Source organism: Balaenoptera musculus, chromosome 5 (genome assembly GCF_009873245.2).
Source record: "Balaenoptera musculus isolate JJ_BM4_2016_0621 chromosome 5, mBalMus1.pri.v3, whole genome shotgun sequence".
NCBI lineage: Eukaryota > Metazoa > Chordata > Mammalia > Artiodactyla > Balaenopteridae > Balaenoptera > Balaenoptera musculus.
Window position 1 is genome coordinate 77685367 of NC_045789.1, and position 19423 is coordinate 77704789.

General features: G+C 45.5%; 1 protein-coding gene across 2 annotated transcripts in view; it reads left to right on the forward strand.

Moving 5' to 3' along the window:
* Positions 1-10742: 10742 nt before the first annotated feature.
* RELL1 (RELT like 1) overlaps positions 10743-19423 on the forward strand; it is a 61375-nt gene continuing 52694 nt past the window's right edge. For both annotated transcript variants that reach the window (XR_005019983.1, XM_036853017.1), the window contains exon 1: positions 10743-10934. Coding sequence is in view for 1 of the 2 variants with exons in the window: in XM_036853017.1 (XP_036708912.1) it covers positions 10847-10934 (88 nt within the window). In the remaining variant the exon portion in view is untranslated. The remainder of the gene's footprint in view (positions 10935-19423) is intronic.

Genomic DNA, 19423 nt, shown 5'->3' on the forward strand with positions numbered 1-19423 from the left:
TCTCTTCTTCTCTTCTCCCTCACAGCCCAAGCCTGTGAAGGTAAAAAAAAAAAAAGTGGTCAACAGGATGGGGATGTTGAGTAGAAGGACCTGACAGGGAAGGAGAGGAAAAGGCCGAGCTTCCCAGGATGCAGACACAAGACGGAGACTTGCACGCAGAAGGCTGATGAGGGGGGGCCCCCAAGACTGACTCCGCGGGGGGCAGTGAGTGGGATGGGGCAGAGGAAGACGTTGAACTGGGGTGCAGTTGTTTGTTACAGAGGCCGCAGCCTTTCCCACGGGGTACTTCTAGAGCTGGGTTGCCCTTCTGAAGTCATCCCTCATTAGCAGAGGGCGCTCTATCCTCCTTTACCCCACTAACCCATCACTGGATAAGGGCTGCCCCTGGGGAGGAGGCAGCTCTCTTTTGCTGAGGCCAATTTCCAGAGAGCCTCTCAGCTGAGAACCTTCAGGACCAATCCTCCGGCAGCTGGGGGACAACCGGCGGGGGCATGCCCGTGGATGGCAAAGACAGCATCACTACACTGACAACACCGCCCTCCCACTGCATGCATCCTGTCTGCAGGAGCATGGGCAGTGGAGAGGGAGGAGTTTTTAACCATTATGGTCACCGGACTTTTAATTAGTGTCCAGAGTAGCTTTTGTTACCTTAAAGTACTGGGAAAATCATGAAGCTTGCTCTAAATTTCATCCATGAGGAAGGAAAGAAATATCCCCATAGAATAAATTTACAGAAATGTGCATCTAGCTAACTAGCTAGGTAAGCTTACTTACATCCCCCAAACCTTGGTTATAACTGCATCAGTTTCTAGAGAAGCAGCATCAGGGGAGATAAGCTTTGCAGAGGAAAATTCCTCAGTAGGTGTGATTATGCAAAGGCAGGCCCTGGAGCAGGTGTTCTACACTTTCATCTGTGTGTGTGCGTCTTGCACCCCTTTGGCAGTCTGGTATGGCTTATGGAACCTCATCTCAGAATCATATTTTCAAATGCATGATTAAAATTAGTAATGCAGGGCTTCCCTGGTGGCGCAGTGGTTGAAAGTCTGCCTGCCAATGCAGGGGACGCGGGTTCGAGCCCTGGTCTGGGAAGATCCCACATGCCGCAGAGCGGCTGGGCCCGTGAGCCACAATTACTGAGCCTGCGCGTCTGGAGCCTGTGCTCCGCAACAAGAGAGGCCGCGACAGTGAGAGGCCCGCGCACCGCGATGAAGAGTGGACCCCGCTTGCCACAACTAGAGAAAGCCCTCGCACAGAAATGAAGACCCAACACAGCCATAAATAAATAAATAAATAAATAAAAATTAAAAAAAAAAAATTAGTAATGCAAAGAAAACCAACGATGTTGAAATCTTTTGTTATTGAAATATTAAAAAAATTCTGATAGTGATATGTGTGCTACTTCACACATTAAACAAGATTTTATTTTAAGTCTTGTTATTTAACGTGTAATTTAAAATTTCAAAGTAATTTCCAAATAATAATGGGTACAAGCAGTATTTTGAGATATCTGCACGACTATAATATAATATGAAAATATCTGTGGTTTCTGTTGGTGCCAGTGTTGCAGGCACTGTGGTTTGTTGCTACATTTATCAAAGAAGGAAATGCAAAACTTCACTTCAAGATTATTGAAAACAGTTTTGAATAATTTCAAGATTAATAAGGATGTAATGTTTTCCCCACTAGAAACAACAACCTCCCCCGAGTTCTATTTACAGTCCCCTTGGATTCTGGGTTAGAACCCCTGCAATCTGGAATAGGATCACCTGATCCTCTACATGATAATAAGGTAATGAGAAGTTTTAGAGTGTTTTCTGGGGGAAGTGAGCTGGCAGTAGAGTGTATTGAAAGGCTTGGAATTCTAGGAGAGGAGAGATAGGGCTCTTTGCTCTGACCTAAGTGGTTAAGAATCCGCCTTCCAATGCAGGGGATTTGGGTTTGATCCCTTGTCGGGGTACTAAGATCCCAAATGCCACGGGACAACTAAGCCCGTGCACCACAACTACTGAGCACACGCGCCGCAATTAAGACCCAACACAGCCAAAAATAAAATAAATAAATAAATAACTAAATATTTTAAAAAGGAAAAAAAAGATTAAGGAAGTTTCCTTTAAAAAAAAAAAAAACAGCAAAGAGGTGAGTGGGGACCCAGGGAATGTGGTGGACTTACAGTGAGGAAACTTCCATGGCTGTGATGGCTGAGGGGATTCTGAGAACCACCTCATTTCCTGTTCCATCTGTGCTGGGTCCACAGATGATACTGGCTAAACCTTCAGGAACAGTCTGTTACACAAAGCACCTCTGTGTTAGTATGTCTGGGCGAAAAAGAATGGGCAGCGTACGTGTTTGGGGAGGGGGCAATGAAGAGAGTGGCAGCCATTCCTAGAGGCCAGGGTGGCCATCCCAGAATTGCACAGAGAGCCGCTAGGAGCCAGGTGACCATGAATAAGTGGCTGGCAGTGTGGACTGAGTCAGGATGGCCAAGAGGCCACCCTTTTTCAACCCAAATGTGCTAGAGGTAAGTGACCCTTAACTGAAAGGGAGAAGCTGGATTCTGCCTGCATGGATATGAGGGTAGACATTGAGGTTACAGCAGATTAAAGAGTTGAACGTGACCCTGTAGGCAACAAAGGGTTGGGTCCTAGAAGGGAAATGAGCAGAGAAATGTCTGCTATCAGTGGGGTTTTAGAAGTAGCACCGTGGCGGTGAATGTGGGATCGGGTAGAACAGCGCACGCTGGAGACAGACTGTTCAGAGGCAATTGCAGGACTTGGAACCACCAGGAACACAGAAGGAGGATCAGTCCCTTAGAATCGTGCCTTTTAGGGAGAAGCAGTTGTGGACATGGCTGTGCCTTTCCGAAGTCAAACAGAACTGTACTGTTTCTTCAGCAAGAAAAAAATAAAACAAAACAACTTGTGTGATTGCTTTGCAGCAGATGGAACTGGCCACCAAGTTCCTCCATCGCAGTGTGTGCTCACAGAAGAAAAGATTGTTTAGAATGTCAGCACTGAAAGTTCCTCATTAAGTCTGACGGTGGGGAGTGGTTTGGGGGTGGGGTGCTGGCAGGGCAAGGGCTGTCAACTGCCCTCAGGCTCCCTCTCGGGCCAAGCGGGTTTCTGGTGAAAGAGTCACTCGTGAGTGCAGGGCGCCAGCCACAACTGTGAAGCTCTACTTAGTTCACACCACCCCTGCAATATCGTTAGTTTGTACTGTTGCTTCTTCACCGTATCAGCAGAGAATGGAGGGTCAGAAGGATGGAGGGATCTTTTTTTTTAATTTATTAAAAAAATTTTTTTTACTGAAGTATATAGTTAATGTACAATATTATATAAGTTACAACAAGAATGGAGGAATTTTTTTTTGGCAGTCTTCAAGTTTTTATTTTATTACTCCATATTTCTTTTGAGTTATTTAACAGGTTGAAAGAAAGTCAAAATGTTCCAGAAATATTTTCCACTTTCTTTTGATTGCAAAACAGGACCCCTTTCTACCAAAGGTTAGTGCTTATCCCACCACCGTATATTAAAGTGGTTAAAGAAATGGTAAGTGAAAAAGCCATTAAGCTTATTGTATTTAAAAAAATTTCCCCCTTTTCCTAGTTTTATTCCCCAAAGACATGCAAAAATGTTGCTTAGATCATGTGAACGGGGGATATAAAATGGCCCTCTCCAGATTACAGTGATTCTGAACAACATGTTATCAAAGAAGGTATTTATGGCTGACAGAGTAATGGGAAAATTGATATTTTAAAATAATAGATTATTCATGCAGGGACCACAATAGCTCTATCTTCCTTTAGCACAAAGAGATATAAGACCATGCATGGGGTTGTGATCAAAATCAACAGCTGAATCAACGTGCATGACCAAGCAGGCCCTTCTCCCTGGTACTCGGCACCCTCTTGGCAGAAGGCATGTTGTGACTCTTCACCGGTGGAAAATGGAGCTGCTACAACCTTTAACCCTGCCTGCAAAATGAGTTGCCACAGGTTCATGCACAGAAGTGCATCTACCCTCAAGGAATAGAGGAGTCTTGATAAGCATGACCCTTGGGAGTAAAAGCAGAGGGGAGAAGACCAGCGGCCTTTCAGTCACCGCCTCAGGAAGGACTTAGGGTCTCTAGCCCAGACCTACATGGTACTAATGGTCTCATGCAGAGGGGCAGAGCTGGTGGCAGCTGGTACTAAGAGCTGACCAAGCAGACTAACTTTTTGGCCGGGCCGAAAGGAAGACGGGGAGAATCCTTGTTACTGACCTGGGTCTTGGCAACAGAATGGCCCATATGGGATTCTCAGAGTCTTGGACTATGCTGAGAAAGGGCCTTCCCCTCCTGCACCTCTCTCATCCTCTCCGCCCCACTGCCCTTGTGGTACACCTCAGGCACACCAGACCCCTAAGTTCTCTCCGTACATCAGCCCTTTGGTGTCCTAACCAGCCTACAATGAAGCTTATCACCTCAAACCCTTATCCTTCAAAACTGCCAAATGCCCTGAAAAACCTCTAAGGTGTCACGCTTTTCCCTAAACTGGGATCCATTTCCTCAACTGCCTCCTTCATTCCTACCTCTGGGCCACTAGGCATAGTTACAGAGAATCACTCAATCAAGTCGATTGGTCCATGAAACATTCATGGGCTGCAGCCCCAGCTGTACCCTCCGAGATGTGCAGTAGCATATATACTGGGCAGCTCTCCTCTTCCCTTCAGTGACTTCTACTACTCTCAGAATCTCTGAGAATCAGCAAAAAGTGCCCCTCCCTCCAGTTAGTTTATTCTGATATTATTGTACAATCTGGACAGCTCTGCCCTGGGGGCAGGGGGAAATGGGATTTCCGGAGTCCCAGGGGGAAGCATCCCTGGCTGCACTCATACGTGTGCCCAAATTCTGACAGCTCGGCCCCCCCCCACCTCCAGACCTTGGGTCCCCACAGTGTCAGCAGCCTGCACACTCCACACATCCCCAGGGAAAGAGAAGTAGGGTTGGAGTCTGATTGTCACAAATCAGGCTTCTGCAGGTGAGAGAAGAAACCTCAAGGGATGCTCAGCGAAGACTGACATAGGACACAATCATGCATGCGTGTGTGCGTATGTGAGTGTGAGCACCAGTGACCGTGTGCATGTGTACTCTTCCAAGTGTGTGCATGGCCTTGTCTGCAGTGTGCGCTTATATGCACGAGGCCCTCCCCTGCTTTTCCAAGAGTTGATCAGGAGGCCAGAATCTCTTGCCTTCACATTCTGGAATAAGTTTATATATGGTGCCTAGTGTGGTACATGACTCAGACACCTGTCCTGATGGCTCTGACCATGGTCTCCTCAAAGCCCTTGCATCATTCCCACTCCTTCCATTGTCAAAGGATGGTTTTGCCTCAATGTGAACCTCCTCAACTTTCTTTCTCAACTGCAAATATATTCATCTTGGTGCCTTTCTTTGGCCTTTTCCCTTCAATTTTAAAGCATGAGGTGTCTGCCTTTTATTCAAGGCTAACAACCCCTATGCTTCTATCAGGGGTCTCCTCTGGACCTTGTGACGTTAGTTATGCCCTTCTTCACTACTTCATTTCTGTCTATTTTCCAGTTGTCCCATACAATCAATTCCATTCCATAAACATCTTCTCTTGGCTCCCAAGGTCCCTCTACCACTCGCTCCCTCTTCTCTCTCAGCCAGGCTTCTGAGAAAAGAACTCTCCACGACAATTTCCACTTCTTCATCCTCTACACTCTGGTATCCCTCCATCATTTCCTTAATGTTCTTTCACAGGAGTTCTCAGTAACCTCTGAGAAGGTTACTGACTTGGAGGATATCTTTTTCAGTCCTTATTTTACTGGACTACTCTGCACATACGATGCTGACCATCACTTCTTTCTTTAGGACAATCTTGCCTCTATTCTGCTTCCATAATAATTGCCTATGTAGAATCTATCAGTCCGCGTGAGGACCACGCCCAACATACCAGACTAGAGGCTACACTCAGAGTTCCTACATGTGGCAGCCCCATGTTCTCCTGAGACATGGGAAACCAATCCACAGCCAGTCTGTGGAGATCAAGCTAAGCAGGGCCTGGGTGCAAAGCAGCCATGGGAAGGCCCTGCCAAGATGAATAAGCAATGGCAGATAGCAAATTAGCAGATAGCAGAGAGAGAGAGAGAGAGAGAGAGAGAGAGAGAGAGAGAGAGAGGAAGTATAAACTTGCTAAGAAGTAGAAATGAGAACAATGTGGTAGCGCAGAGGTAGAGAGGGAAGCACACCCCCTACATTTACCATCTACTGTTCTCAGTTCTGATTTGTTTGAGGGCTTGAGACTTGGCCATTTTTATATCTGTGAGTGTTTTACCTTTATAATAAATTTACTGTTTATTCAGCTAGTGTTGATGTTTCTGTGTATTGCAATCAAAAGGAACCTTGACTAAGACAGATACCTTGTACTTTGTTGAGTTTCTTCTCCAAAATGTGCATTTGTGGGTTTTACTGGGCAGAAACCATGGGGTTCATTACTATAATTCTCCCTTGCTCTTTACAGGGAATAACCATATCATTGTATGTCCCCCCGATTTTGAGGCTCTAGCAGCAAATGGTCTGAGTCACTTATGTGCAATTTTCAGGGGACTGTGTGCCCATGAAACGAAACTTGACCTGGTGGTCAGGAATGAGGCAGCGATTATGGACACCACTGCTAACCCAGCAATCAGATTCCTCTGATGTCCTCTGATGAACATGTTGGCAAAACTGGGACTGCTCTATTTGCAGCTTCCTGACAGATGATAAAAAATATTTAATTGAAGAACTGAAATTCATCTCAACCTCCCTAAAACAATCTATTTTGGTATAATTTATGACAACTCCTGGGCATTTAAAGTTCTCAGTTCTCCTATTATTGACCACTGTGCTCAGCTCTGACCCACAGTTATAGCTGACCTGTTCTCCTCTCTCTCTTTCCCTCTGTGTACTCATCACCATGCAGCCTACACTATGCTAAATTCTGCCACTGTACAGGTACTTATACCCTTCCCCCACCTCTCCACTAATCCCTGTACTTCCCTCAATTTAGCCCAAATTGCACCTTCTCCATGAAGGCTTGCTCAGAGCCTCCGGTTGCAATCCTTTTGGTTTTGGAATTCCTATAGCCCAGAGGTTCTCAGCCAAGGGCGATTTTGCCCCCAGGTGACGTTTGGTAACATCTGGAGATATTTTTGTTTGTCTCAATCAGGAAAGGGGAGAGCGCTACTGGCATTTAATTGGTAGAGGCCAAAGAGGCTTCTCAACATCCTACAGCGCACAAAACAGGTCCCCCCAACAAAGAATTATCTAGTCCACAAATGTCGATAATGTTGAGAAACCCTACAGTTGGGCCCAACTTTGGTACCATGCACCCTATCATTTGATTACTCATTATGGTGTAGAATCTTAGGGCTGGATGGGAACCTTTAGAAATCATCCTATCGTCTGCCTGAATTTTCTGGGTAAGAAGCAGCTGGTGAAAGTCATAGAGTGAGTCAGTGGCACGGCTTTATCCTGATCCCTGGGCCTTTGACCATTCCCGTTTCATGATGCAGTTGTTTCCTTTCTTAACCTGGCTTCTATAAGCCAGGTTAAGATCTATTATGACTCATGTAGTGACTCTCTTCTCCAATCTCCTCCCCTCAGCCCAGTACTAGGAACACAGTACATACTTGTCAGATCAAAATAGCCTCAGATTTTATAAAATATCACTTGATATACCTGCAAACGTATTTTTTAAAGAACTGAAGCCTTCTTTCCTGGATGTAACCTCTCAAAAGGAAAGATGACTACATCTAAATCACAGAAAGAAGGAATTCTACAGAGACCTTCTGCAGAAGTATTTTCAACATTAATTAGGGTAAATACCAGCCAACTGAGCCTTACACATTTAAATGATGGTGATGAAAATTACCACCTTACAGCACAGAGGAAAACAGGAAAGGTTTCTACTAAGGGGAAGGATTAACTGAATTTTATAGAGAAACTGGAAAAAACAAAACAAAATTCGACAAAAACCAGAAAGGACAGAAGATTGTATAAGTGTGTAAATTTGATTCCTAGAAGCTCTCCCCATATATAAATAACTAATTTTCCCCAAAAAAAGTGCATTTAATCAATTGTTGACACAGAGTTCAAGAAGTCCAGGTTAAGTAAAAAAATGACAATAAGACTTTATACTGGAAAAGGAGAGCTAATTGGCTAGTATTCTGCATTTCAGAGGCAGAGCAGTATAAGCAGAAGTTCAAGTGTAGGCCTGGGGTGAGCTGATTCTGGATTTGAGTCCTGGCAGCACCCGGAGCAGCTGTGTGACTTTAGTGAATGCCTTAATCCCACAAATCCTAGCCTTCTCGGCTTTGAAGTGAGGATAAGTGATAATACTTCCCAAAACATAAAATTGTGAGGATTTGATGAAGGAACACAGGAAAAGTGCTTGCCCCAGGATCAGGCTAAATCTAAGAGCTGAGTAAAGGAGAGCTAATGTTACAACTATTTCTACCTATGATCCTTTAATTTTATTTCTGAAAAAATGGGAAGATCATTTAGTCTTGTGATGTTAAATTTTTATTTCCTCAGAAGAAATATGACATCCCCTTGCTAATATGAATGAGGACTTCGATCACACTGAAGTTTTCACAGTTAAAATAAAACAATAAGCAATAGCTTTTAGATATGCATATGTGGGGCTTTTTTAATCAGCTGAACAAATCTGTAGGGTTAAGTACCTAGAAAATAATTTAAGCTTCATTTATGTCCTTCCTTCCTTCCTTCCTTCCTTCCTTCCTTCCTTCCTTCCTCCCTTCCTTCCTTCCTCCCTCCCTTCTTCCCTTTCTCCCTCCCTCCATTAACAAGATGTGCAAATGCATGTATATGAGGTTCTGTGACAGTGAACTATCTATAGAGAGTGTGTCAAGCAGCTAAGTGTTATGGAAAAGTCTGAGAAGGGAAATTTTAGAGCCTCGGTTCCAACCCTGGCTCACACTAGCAATGAGATAGTAGGCAAGTCACTTAACTATCTCTCATCTGTAAAATAAGTGGCTTGGTAGATGATTACTAAGGTTGCTTCTAGCTTTAATTACTGGATTGTACTCTTATTTCTGGAGAGCCACAGACATCCAATTCAAATAGGTTGTTAAAAATGGCCCGGTCTTTTTAATAGTAAGTTCAATCTGTAAGAAAGAGTGAAACAGTATTCATTTTTAAAATGATATTTTACATTTTGAATAGATATCTTGGTCCAATCATTTGGCTACATTCTAAGTTCCAAAACCAGAGCCGGCTTTATAGGTGTGTGTTTAATTTCTAGGCCCAGGACTATTTCATTTTTTTTTTAGTTAGAAACCCACATGGACCTCTTTCCCCTGCAGCCACTCTGTATTTGTGTTGGTATAAAACTGCTTCACCTGCCAGACTGAGGATGTGCGGACAACTGTGCAAAGGAAACACAGTGCCCTCCTTTGGCTTCAAAGGGCAGAGGTTCCATCCTTCAGCTCCAGACATCTGTAGTGGCCTGAGCTTCTGGGAATTCCCACCTAAGTGCAGGTGTTTGTAAGAGTCTAGTGGACTGTGTAGAGAACTCAGCGAGGAGATGAAAGAGTCCTCCTTTGAAAAGCTGAGGCTGACAGGCCAAGGAAGAGCCTGGTTCTGTGAAAACCTCCAATGCCCACTCCCTCCTCTTGCTGGTGCTCTTGAACTTTTGTTCAAGGCCTGACCGCCTTGTTTCAGGAGTCTCTAAAGAGCAGTAAAGAGGGAACTATTCATAGAAAGACCCTGACTCCAATTGCTGCTCGTGATGATGATTCAGCTTCAGAAACCACTTCTGATCTCTTACTTAGTGTATGCTGTCATTGAGCTAGGCAGGGAGGGCACGGTGGTGAGCAAACACAATGGAGAGCTAATCCCAATTTATCACGGTGGCCTGGTCATCGGGGGTTTACTCCCTAGCCTGTGAAATAAGGATACTACTTACCTCACAGAGCTGGCGGGACGATACAAGGGGATAATAAGTGACCAGGCACTTGAAGAGTTACTTCGTAGAAGTATTTGCAAGGTGCAATGTGGGCACAGCATTTTTTGAAACAGGCGATTTGTTCCTGGAGGTATGTAGAGGTTTTTTCTCCCAATAAGAGCAGCTTAAATGGAAGTGGAGATAGGAAGAAATTTAAATGATTTGGCTTTTCTCATTTTCAAACATTGGAAGTTGACATCCCGCGCAGCGCCCCTCCCCGGACCAGTCACTTAGGGGAATGCCAGCTGAATAGATAACGCCAACAGAGAAAGAAGATCGTGCCCATTCCAATGCTGGCCATGTCCACCCGTCCAGAGCTTCCTGACCTGCTCTTTTTCCTCTTCCCACGCCCACCTAGTCCCAGCGCCCGGGAGGACAAGCCCCGGCGACCCTGCCCCGACCCCGGGCTCCAGCGCTATGTGGACGGCTGCTGCCCAGAGGGTCTAGGAAAGGGAACTAGCGAGCGGACAGGAGGGGCCTCGCCCGGTGGGCGGGGTACGGGGCGGGACCATGGCCTAATCCGGGAGGCGGGAGCTGCGGACGGATTTGGAAAGGAAGCCGGGGCGAAGGGGAGAGGCTGGACCAGGCTGAGGTGGGCGGGTCCGGGGGCGGGGTCACTGGATGTGCCGCCTGCCTGTGTAAGCGGAGCCCGGGGCTAAGCTGGGAGAGGCAGGGCAGAGCGGAGGTGGGTGGGGCCTGAGGGGAGGGTCTCTGGCGGGGCGGGGCGCACAGCGCGCTGAGGCTGAGCCCAGCCAGTCTGTCAGCCCGCGGGCTCCAGAGCTGCTCTTCGCGCCGGAGCCCGGGACGCGGCGCCCCGGGGGAGGAGGGCGAAGGGCCGCGGCGATGGCTCCGCCGGGGCTCCTGGAGTCCGCCGTCCTCGCCGCTGCTGTCTTCGTGGGAGGCGCCGTGAGTTCGCCGCTCGTGGCCCCGGGTGAGTGCCCTGTAGCGGGTGGGGCGCGCAGGAGGAGGCGAGGGATCGGGGCTGTAGTCCCGCTGCTCCTCGAGCTGCCCTGGTCCTGGCACAGCCGCGGGATCCAGGCGCTGAACATCTGGCTGTCTGGGGGTGGCCCGGGCCGGGCGCGGCGCGTGGAGATGGCTCCCGTCCCTCCCAGCCTGCTCGGCTCCCGCCTTCCCTCCTCCGAGGACCTGTTACACCCCGGCCCCACCTCTGAGCTGTCTGGCGTGTAGGGACCCGGCCGGCTCTTGCCTTCCTCGGAAGCCCTTCCGCCCGGGCCCAGCAACCTGGACCCCTGCGGACCCCTTTCCTGCCCTTGTCCTCAAAGGCCCCGCGAGCGGAAGATCGTGACACCGGGCACCGGGTGCGCTGTCGCCGCCTTCCTCCCCCCTCCTTTTTTTTTTTTTTTTTTTAATCTTCAAACCTTGAGGAGTTACAATTTCTTTCCTTTCCAAGTTTTCGTTTATTTTCGTGGTTGATGGATTCTTGTAACAGGTTGGGGATTTCTGATTTCCTCCCACATATCCTGGATAAATCAGGCTTGGAAAAACGGAAGGCGCGTTTGTAAACTTACCTTTTTGTTTTTCTTCTTTGAGTTGATTCCTGTCACCACAAAAGGAACCTTCTGTGGTCAGAGCAGAAAGCCACCAGCAGAGACGATAAAATGCTGTCCCCATTGATGAACTTGGAGCAGGAGTTTTTAATTGAAATCTAAGAGGGGGTGTAACTTGTACGGAAGTTCTTTCTCACACTCTTGTTTTTATAATTATAGACACCAGGGATTCCTTACCACCGAGCCCCCTCTTAATTGCCACCTTACAGCAGTAGTTAAAAAAAAAGTATACCTTCTTGTCCAGCTGGGGTTACTAGAGCCTGGAATCTTACGTCAGCAAGCTCTTCCAAGCTTGAGCGGCTCCTCTTCAGTCCAAATAATAAGCAATAACTGGAAGCCTTCCAACCATGACTATCTCCTCCATAAAAACACATATACTGCTCTTCACTCCTAAGAAGAATCCACTTGCTTACAGCTTTTAAACTGGCTTATCACTCTGGCCTTCACTTTTTTGTAGAAACCAGAATACGTTAGGAAGGGAACATATGTCTCCTGAGTCTTTATTAGCAGATCTGTATTTCCTTCAGCCACCCACCCTGAGGAAATGGCCGCTAGTGACATGTATTACTGGATGGGAGATTTTGGTTTTCACCCTGCATTTCATTGCTGAGACAGGTACATGCATCATCAGGTTCAAATTGGACCCCAGGTTGTACACAGTACTTCGAGGGCTAGAGTCAGTTGCTCCAGAATTTGAACAGCTTGACCCGGGAGGGAAACTGTTAAAAATTCAGCCCATGATGCATGTAATCAGTCATAGCAGGAGAAATCATCTGTAGAGTGAGTTTGTGTTTGATGGATCTTTGAGCAACACACAGCTTTCAGGACTGGAATGTGATGACAAAACTCTTAATTACACAGTATAACTCTTTAGAAGAATGAGGTATGTAAAAAGGAAAGGGTACAGAGTACAAATGTGCCAGTGTGACTTGAGACCTGTTTTGTGAAGAAAAGATGCCCTGACCAGCCAACATCTGGTCCCCGTGGAATCTAAGACGGTGTTAATGTTTGTAGGGAATGTTTTAGGGAAGTAGGGAGAAAGATGGGGAGTAATGTTGAGTGCCTGCTATGTGTCAAGCTTTGAGTTGGGCACTTTATATTCATTTTTATACTTATTTCTCAATTCTGTGAAGTTCTTATTTCCAGTGAGGCACCTGAGGCCCAGAGAGATTAAACAATTGGCCCAACATCACATAGCTAGTGTATCCGTCAGCATTCAGTCCGAAGCGGAATCACTAGGAGGGGAGTGTCTCTGTGTGTGTGTGTGTGTGTGTGTGTCTACGTGTATCTATATCTTTGATAACCCAGCCTGCTTGATTCCAAAGTTCATTCTCTTTCCACTATACTGCACTGCTCCCCAGAGAGAAAATAGAAAAGAAATCACCTTCAGCCGTCTTGTTGAGATTCTAAGAGAGGGAGTTTAGGACATCATAATATTGTAAGCATGGGGTTATCAGAAGATGGGAAGTAGAGAAAAGAAGGACAGTTAAGTTCACAGTGGGTAGTGGCAATGTCTCTGACTTCCTGCCTAGTAGAAGAATCTCATTAAGCTTCTGTCTTAGTAGCAGCATTCGAAACTATATACCACCAGCACCAGAAGGGATGATTTTCCACATCTTGGCTTATTTATGTCTTTTAAGTTCTCTGGTTACTTAGGGCTTAGTTTCTCTGCAGACAATGGGCATGGCCTTTGAGTACGGAGTGGGCTGAAAAGGACCAGGGGCTGGTGAATGAGAGGTGCCCTCTCCTGGGGCTCTGTGGGCTTCCATACAGCCTCCTGATTCCTCATTTAGATGCTAAGGATAAGCTTTAGTAAATTCTGGGTTCTCCTTTGGCCAGGTGGCTGCCTAGCTGTATATGTACATTAATCTTAGTCAGTGGACAGAATGTTTTGAGAAGGCACCCCTTGGAGCTTGGGCTTCCATGCCCAAATTCCATTTAAAGGGAAAATGCAAAATTCAAGGCGTGCCTGCCCTTCCCTATCTCCCCATCCCCACCCCACCCCAGCCCCCAAATAAATTAAACAGACTATTTGGGAGTTTCAGTAGTCGCATATGAATGAGAGAGACCAAAGCCCCAGGTGATAGAGAAAAAAGTTTTCATTGTTACTTTTAAAAGAATTGTCTCTGATGTTGAAGTTTAATTACACATTGGGACAAAAGAGTAGTTATTTGAAATCCACAAAAAAATGATTTAAATTGTCATTGGTTAAAACTATTATGTTGAGTTGTTTCTGAGAATTTTAGGGCAGTTGCTTCAGAAATTCTAAAGATTTGGTGGGCTGCTGAAAGCAGGGAGAACAGTGAGTCTGGCTAAAATTGGAATCTGCAGTTAGTACACTGTGGGCCCTTTTCGGAGGAAGGAATGCAGTGTTTATTATACCTGTTTTGTGGCAGGCTCTGGTCTAAGTCCTCAGATCATTTAATTCTTACAACATCCTGTCAGCTATATAGTTTTATTCCTCCATGTAGAGATGAGGAAATTGAATTCTGAGAAGTTAACTTGAAAAAGTCACTTACATGGGTAAGTTGGATTTTGACGTTGACTCACATCTATTCAATTCTGAGGCCTATTGTTACCAAATCATTTTGTTTTTCTTTAGAGTGAGGAATTTCTTTTTACTGTAACATATTTATAAAGAATCATTAATAGGGTAATGGCATGATAGAGTAGAAAGAGCACCAAGCTCTAAGTCAGAACCTTGGACTTGAAGTGTGCCTGCCGCTTTCGGGAGTGTGGCTTTCTCTGCCTCCATTTTCTTGCCTGGAAAATGGGTGTGTGCCAACCCCTATCTTTTTCTGCCTTACTGGCTGCTAGTGAGGAGCAAATGAGCTGGTGTCTCTGAAAGGTCTTGGCAAATGGCAGAGTGGTATATATCTTCTATCCTGTGTATCTTTTTTCCTGTATTTCCTACCCAAAGTGCCCATTAGACTAGACTTATAATGTCAACCAAACTGTCTAATAAATGTAGACCACACATGTTTTCATTCTGGAAGTGGTGATGGTTTTGCAGTCATAGGTTCATTGTAAATATCTGAAGTCTGGAGTGACACCTCAGATTCATGGGTTTGCTGCCACTGACTGGGAGTTAAGTAGCCAAACCTTTTTTTCCCATTTCTCCTCAGCTAAAATACAGTGCTCTTGGTATTTCTGGATAATTCCCCCAAAGATTTAAAGTTTTGGGGGAAGGGGAGAGAATAACACTTGATCTCATTACTCTAAGACACTTGTCACTGTCAGCCTATTTCATTCTGGTCTTCTTTGTATGTATTTTCTACTTGGAGGGGATCATAATGCAAAGATACATTTTTACCTGGCATTTTTTTACCTAATGTTATACTTAAAGGTTTCTCCATTTCCCTACACACTCACAAAGTGGCTGCATAATATCCCATTACATGGTTCTCTGTCTTCTACCTCACTGTGCTTCCATTTTAGATTTTAGTTTTTGCTAATTATTTTTAAACGAATTTTAAAACTCATTGTTTAGTGAACATCTATGCAAAGCTTTGTCTGGATATCGACGACTTCCATAGAAAATGGGTTCCTGAAAAGACAATGTTGGGGTCAAAGGTATTCATGTCTGAGGCCATTGATGCCACCAGTCTTAGTGACCTGAAGGTTGTTCCAGTTTACATTCTCACAGCAGTGGTCAAAGGACTCACTTTTCATACCGTTGGCATTTTCTCTGAAAAACATATTTGCTAAATTATAAGGCAAAAATTTATACCTTGATTGTTTAAATGTGTATGTCTTTGATTACTAATAGGTTGACTATTTTCTTCTAGTATAATATTTGAGCCATTTGCACATGTCTATAATCCTTTACGGACAATTCTGAAATCTGAAAAACTCCGAAAACCAAAAGATTTTTGAGGCTTTTTGCATACTTCGTTGGTGGGTGAAACCTAACCTGAACCAGTGTGAATATTGCTAAGTTTTGGCTGCAGTAATATTAATGAGTTTGATTTCTGAGTGTTACATAATGTGTACTAAATGCATTGTTACCTTTCTAGAATTAACAAAGTCTGAATTTCGAGGCACATCTGACCTCCAGGTTTTCAGATAAGGGATTATGGTCCTGCATTTCCTCTTCCGTGACTCATCTGCTCTTCTTTGTGGGCAGCCAAATGTAAAACTGCTCAAAATAGTAAAATACCCTATGGAGAGAAAGAACGCCTCAAATGAGTGGCACTTCGTGAAAAGAAGCACTGCTTTAGTATTTTAGTGGGGAATCTAATAAAGTGAAGATACTTTGGCAAAGCTGAGGTTTCGTCTGTTCTAGGTGGATTTAGGGATGGATTCCCATTATAATGGAAACTCTGCTTTCCTCTGCCAGTTATTGACACAGCTTTCTTTGTAAGGGAGAAAAGAAACGGAATCCGCCCAAGGGACTTTTTGGGGAGGGAAGGTTGGTAGAGGGTGGTGGATACCCCAGGCAAACTGAGTTCCCCTGCCCAGTCATCTCACCTTGAGGATCCTTGTGCCAAACTTGTTGAACTCAGGGTTCTTCTATCCCCCCTTTGCAGCGCCCCAAGTTTCCTGCCTTCTTGTCTTTGTTCATCTCAGGATCCCAAACAGCTGCCAGCTCTTCCCGACTCTCCCCTCCCCCCATTTTGTTTGCACACCCCTGGGTATAACTGCATTCCAACCACTAAGAAAGTGCCTATTGTACGGAGGGCAAAGAAATCTTTGAACCTCTTTCCTCATCTGTGTTGTGGAGAAAATATGGCAGAGTTGCCTCATTGGCGTCGTTGTGACAATTACATGAGATAAAAATATAAGGGTGCATGGCGCAGTGTTTGGCATGTAGTAAATGCTAAAAAAATATATTATTATTACTTTGTCCTTAACCAAATACTACCTGTCATAGCTCTCAGATGGGACAAAGTTCCTGGCTGCTCCAGAATTTTCCTCTCTGGTTCTCTGCCATTGCCTGAGGTGTCCCCTGACTCATCTTGCTCCTGAGCCCAGGCTGCTGAGGCTGCGGTGTCATGGGCACGAGGCTGAGGAGGCAAGTTGGGCAGCGCCAAGGTCCCAGGGGAGGAGTAGGGACCAGTGAGCCTGGCAGGGAGCTCTCTCGGGGTGCAGGGGATGTGTGGGGCTGAGCCATTAGCTACCAAAATTAGGCAAGGAAGGAGAAAAAGAAAGAAACCGTTAATCTTTATAAGGGTAGAATGTGGCAGTTTCTTTGGGAAGAATTTTGAAAAATTCACCAACTGGTTTTTCTTTAGCCGGTGGATCTGTAGCTACAGTCACAAAGTTTTGACAGTTTTCCCCTAGGATTAGTGTAATCATCCCATTGACATCCTGTTTGATTATCCAGGGTTGAACTTGTCCTTGTTCATCTTCTCATTGTTCACCGGTGAATGTTATGTTGAAGAAGAATATAATTAGAAATATATACAATATAAATAATAATATATAATATACGATATGTATAATATATGTATAATAAGAAATATATTTAGTCTCTGTCCTCAGTTCGTGACGCAAAGTTCCTCAAACCCTTGGGATTTCCTAAATGATAGGAGTGTCTTTTTTTTGTGAGGAGCCCCCTTTGAGCGTATGCTAATGAGGGGACTTAGGGTGGTGCCCTTGATACCCTCAGGATGGGGCTGGTCACCTGAAGGAGGGTGGGAGTAGAGGGTTGAAACTTTCAGCCTCACCCAGCCACCTCTTCCCAGAGGGAAGGGGAGGAGGCAGGAGGAGGGCCCAAGATTAAGCACTTTAAAAATTTGAATAACAAGACTTGATGAGCTTCTGGGTTGGCAACCTACCGTATGGAGATGTGTGGAGAGTAGCGCACCCAGAGGGCACGGAAACCCCACCTCTTTCCCCATCCCTTGCCCTGTGCACCTCTCCCATCTGTCTGTTCCTGAGTTGTGTCCTTTTATAATCAACTGGTGATCTAGTAAGCAGAATGTTTCCCCGAGTTCTGTGAGCCACTCTAGCAAATTAATTGAACTCAAGGAGGGGGTCATTGGAACCTTCAGTCTATAGCCAGTTGATCAGAAGTACAGGTGACAACCTGGACTTAGCATTGGCGTCTGACGGATGGGGGCCCGGGGAGTGCGGTGGGGAGTCTTTGGGTCTGAGCCCTTAACTTGTGGGATCGGATGCTCTTTCCAGGTAGTGTAGGAATTGAGTTAGTTGCTTGGTGGTACGGGGGAAACACATGCTGGAATGAGGAGGTAGAACCCTGTAGCATTAAGGCTGACGATCTCCTCAAAGCTTATTTAACAGACGAGGATACTGAGTCGGCCTAGCCAGGTCTTAAGGGGGTTCTTTACTCTGTCTAGGATGCTTCCCACTGTGTGAAAGCTGTCTCTCCACTGCAGTGGACCCCGCTTTGCTGCTTCTGGCAGGGTCTACACTTGCACTTGGTCCTCACGCTCGGGGGTCTGGTTTCTCAGCTCTCTGGATCTGGGGTGAGCGGGCCCTGAGAAGAATGACTTTGGCTAACTGACTCCTGAGAGTAATTGTGTTGTTCTTAGTTACGTAATGTTAGCGTCAGAGGGGACTCAGTGGTCCTCTTATAATTCAGCCCTCCCTTTGCAGATGGGGAAGCTTCAGGTTCAGGGGCCTGCGGGAATCAGGAAGGGCCGCAGCCCGTAGTCGAGGAGCAGAGCGTTAGGCTTGGTGATGGAGGGCCTGTGTGTGTGTCTTGGTCACTGTCCAAGGCTCAGATCCAAGCACGGGACCCGGAACAGAGCAGATGCTTAAAAACATTTGAATGAATGAATGAAGGAAAGAAGGAAGGAAAGAAGCCAGGGCTGGAATCCAGGTGTTCTGACTCAGCCCAAGGCGTTTTCTTTATAATAAAGCGAAGACTTAACGACTTAACGCTTTCCAAAATCATCCCTAAGTCTTAGCTGTGAGTCTCCTCCCCCCTCTCCCCTCCCGAAATGGAAAGAGGCTGCTTTGTCTGTCAGCCTCTATGGGCTATATTGCTCTGAAAGCCTGAGGCAGAGACTCTGGTCATGGAGAAAAAAAAGAATGACAAAAAAGTAAGCAAGTACTGCCTTATCAGGTGAATATGGTGGGACATCAACACATTTGAAAGTGTTAGTGAAAATTTTCAGTGCAAAGGTTTTCAAAACTCAAATCTGTTCGTTAAGTTCTTTTCAAAGACAAACTGAATTCAGTTGTGTTGCTACACCAGTACTTTAAATGCATCTATTAGTTTCATGTATATATATATCATACTTCCAATTTTATAATACTTTATACCTTTCCTTTATACCTCACAGGTTAATTCTTTAAATTATTTACTCATTCAGCAGATTTTAGCCAAGTGCCTTACTGGGATGCAAGACACTAGGATGAAGTGATGCGAACAAAATAGACACAGTCTGTGCCTTTACGGAGCCAGTGCAGGTTATCAGGGAGGACGATTAAACAAGCAATAATGATAAAGTGTCATTACTACCTCAATAAGGAAAGTATGGCACAGGGCCAGAATACTGGGGCTGGGGGTGGGACAAGAGTTGAGTACAGGTTGAGCAAGACTTTCTAGAGGAAATGAAGTTTGAATTTATAGTTGTAAAAGTGTCGGCATTAGCCAGGTGAAGGGGACACGTGGTTGTGGAACAGAGGAGGTGAGAACGAGCAAAGCCATAGCATTGGTCCCTAAACTTGAGCATGCATCAGAATTAACTAGAATGCTGGTCACAACACAGATAGATCGCTCTCCCCCTCCTCCAGTGTCTGTAGCTCTGGGAAGGGACTGGAGAATTTGCATTTCTAACTGCTTCCCAAATGATGCTAAGTATCTTAACCTGGAAATCCATCCCCTCTTCATGGGCTAGTTGTCCTGTTTTCCTGCCCATCCTTGAAGCTGAGCTCTAGG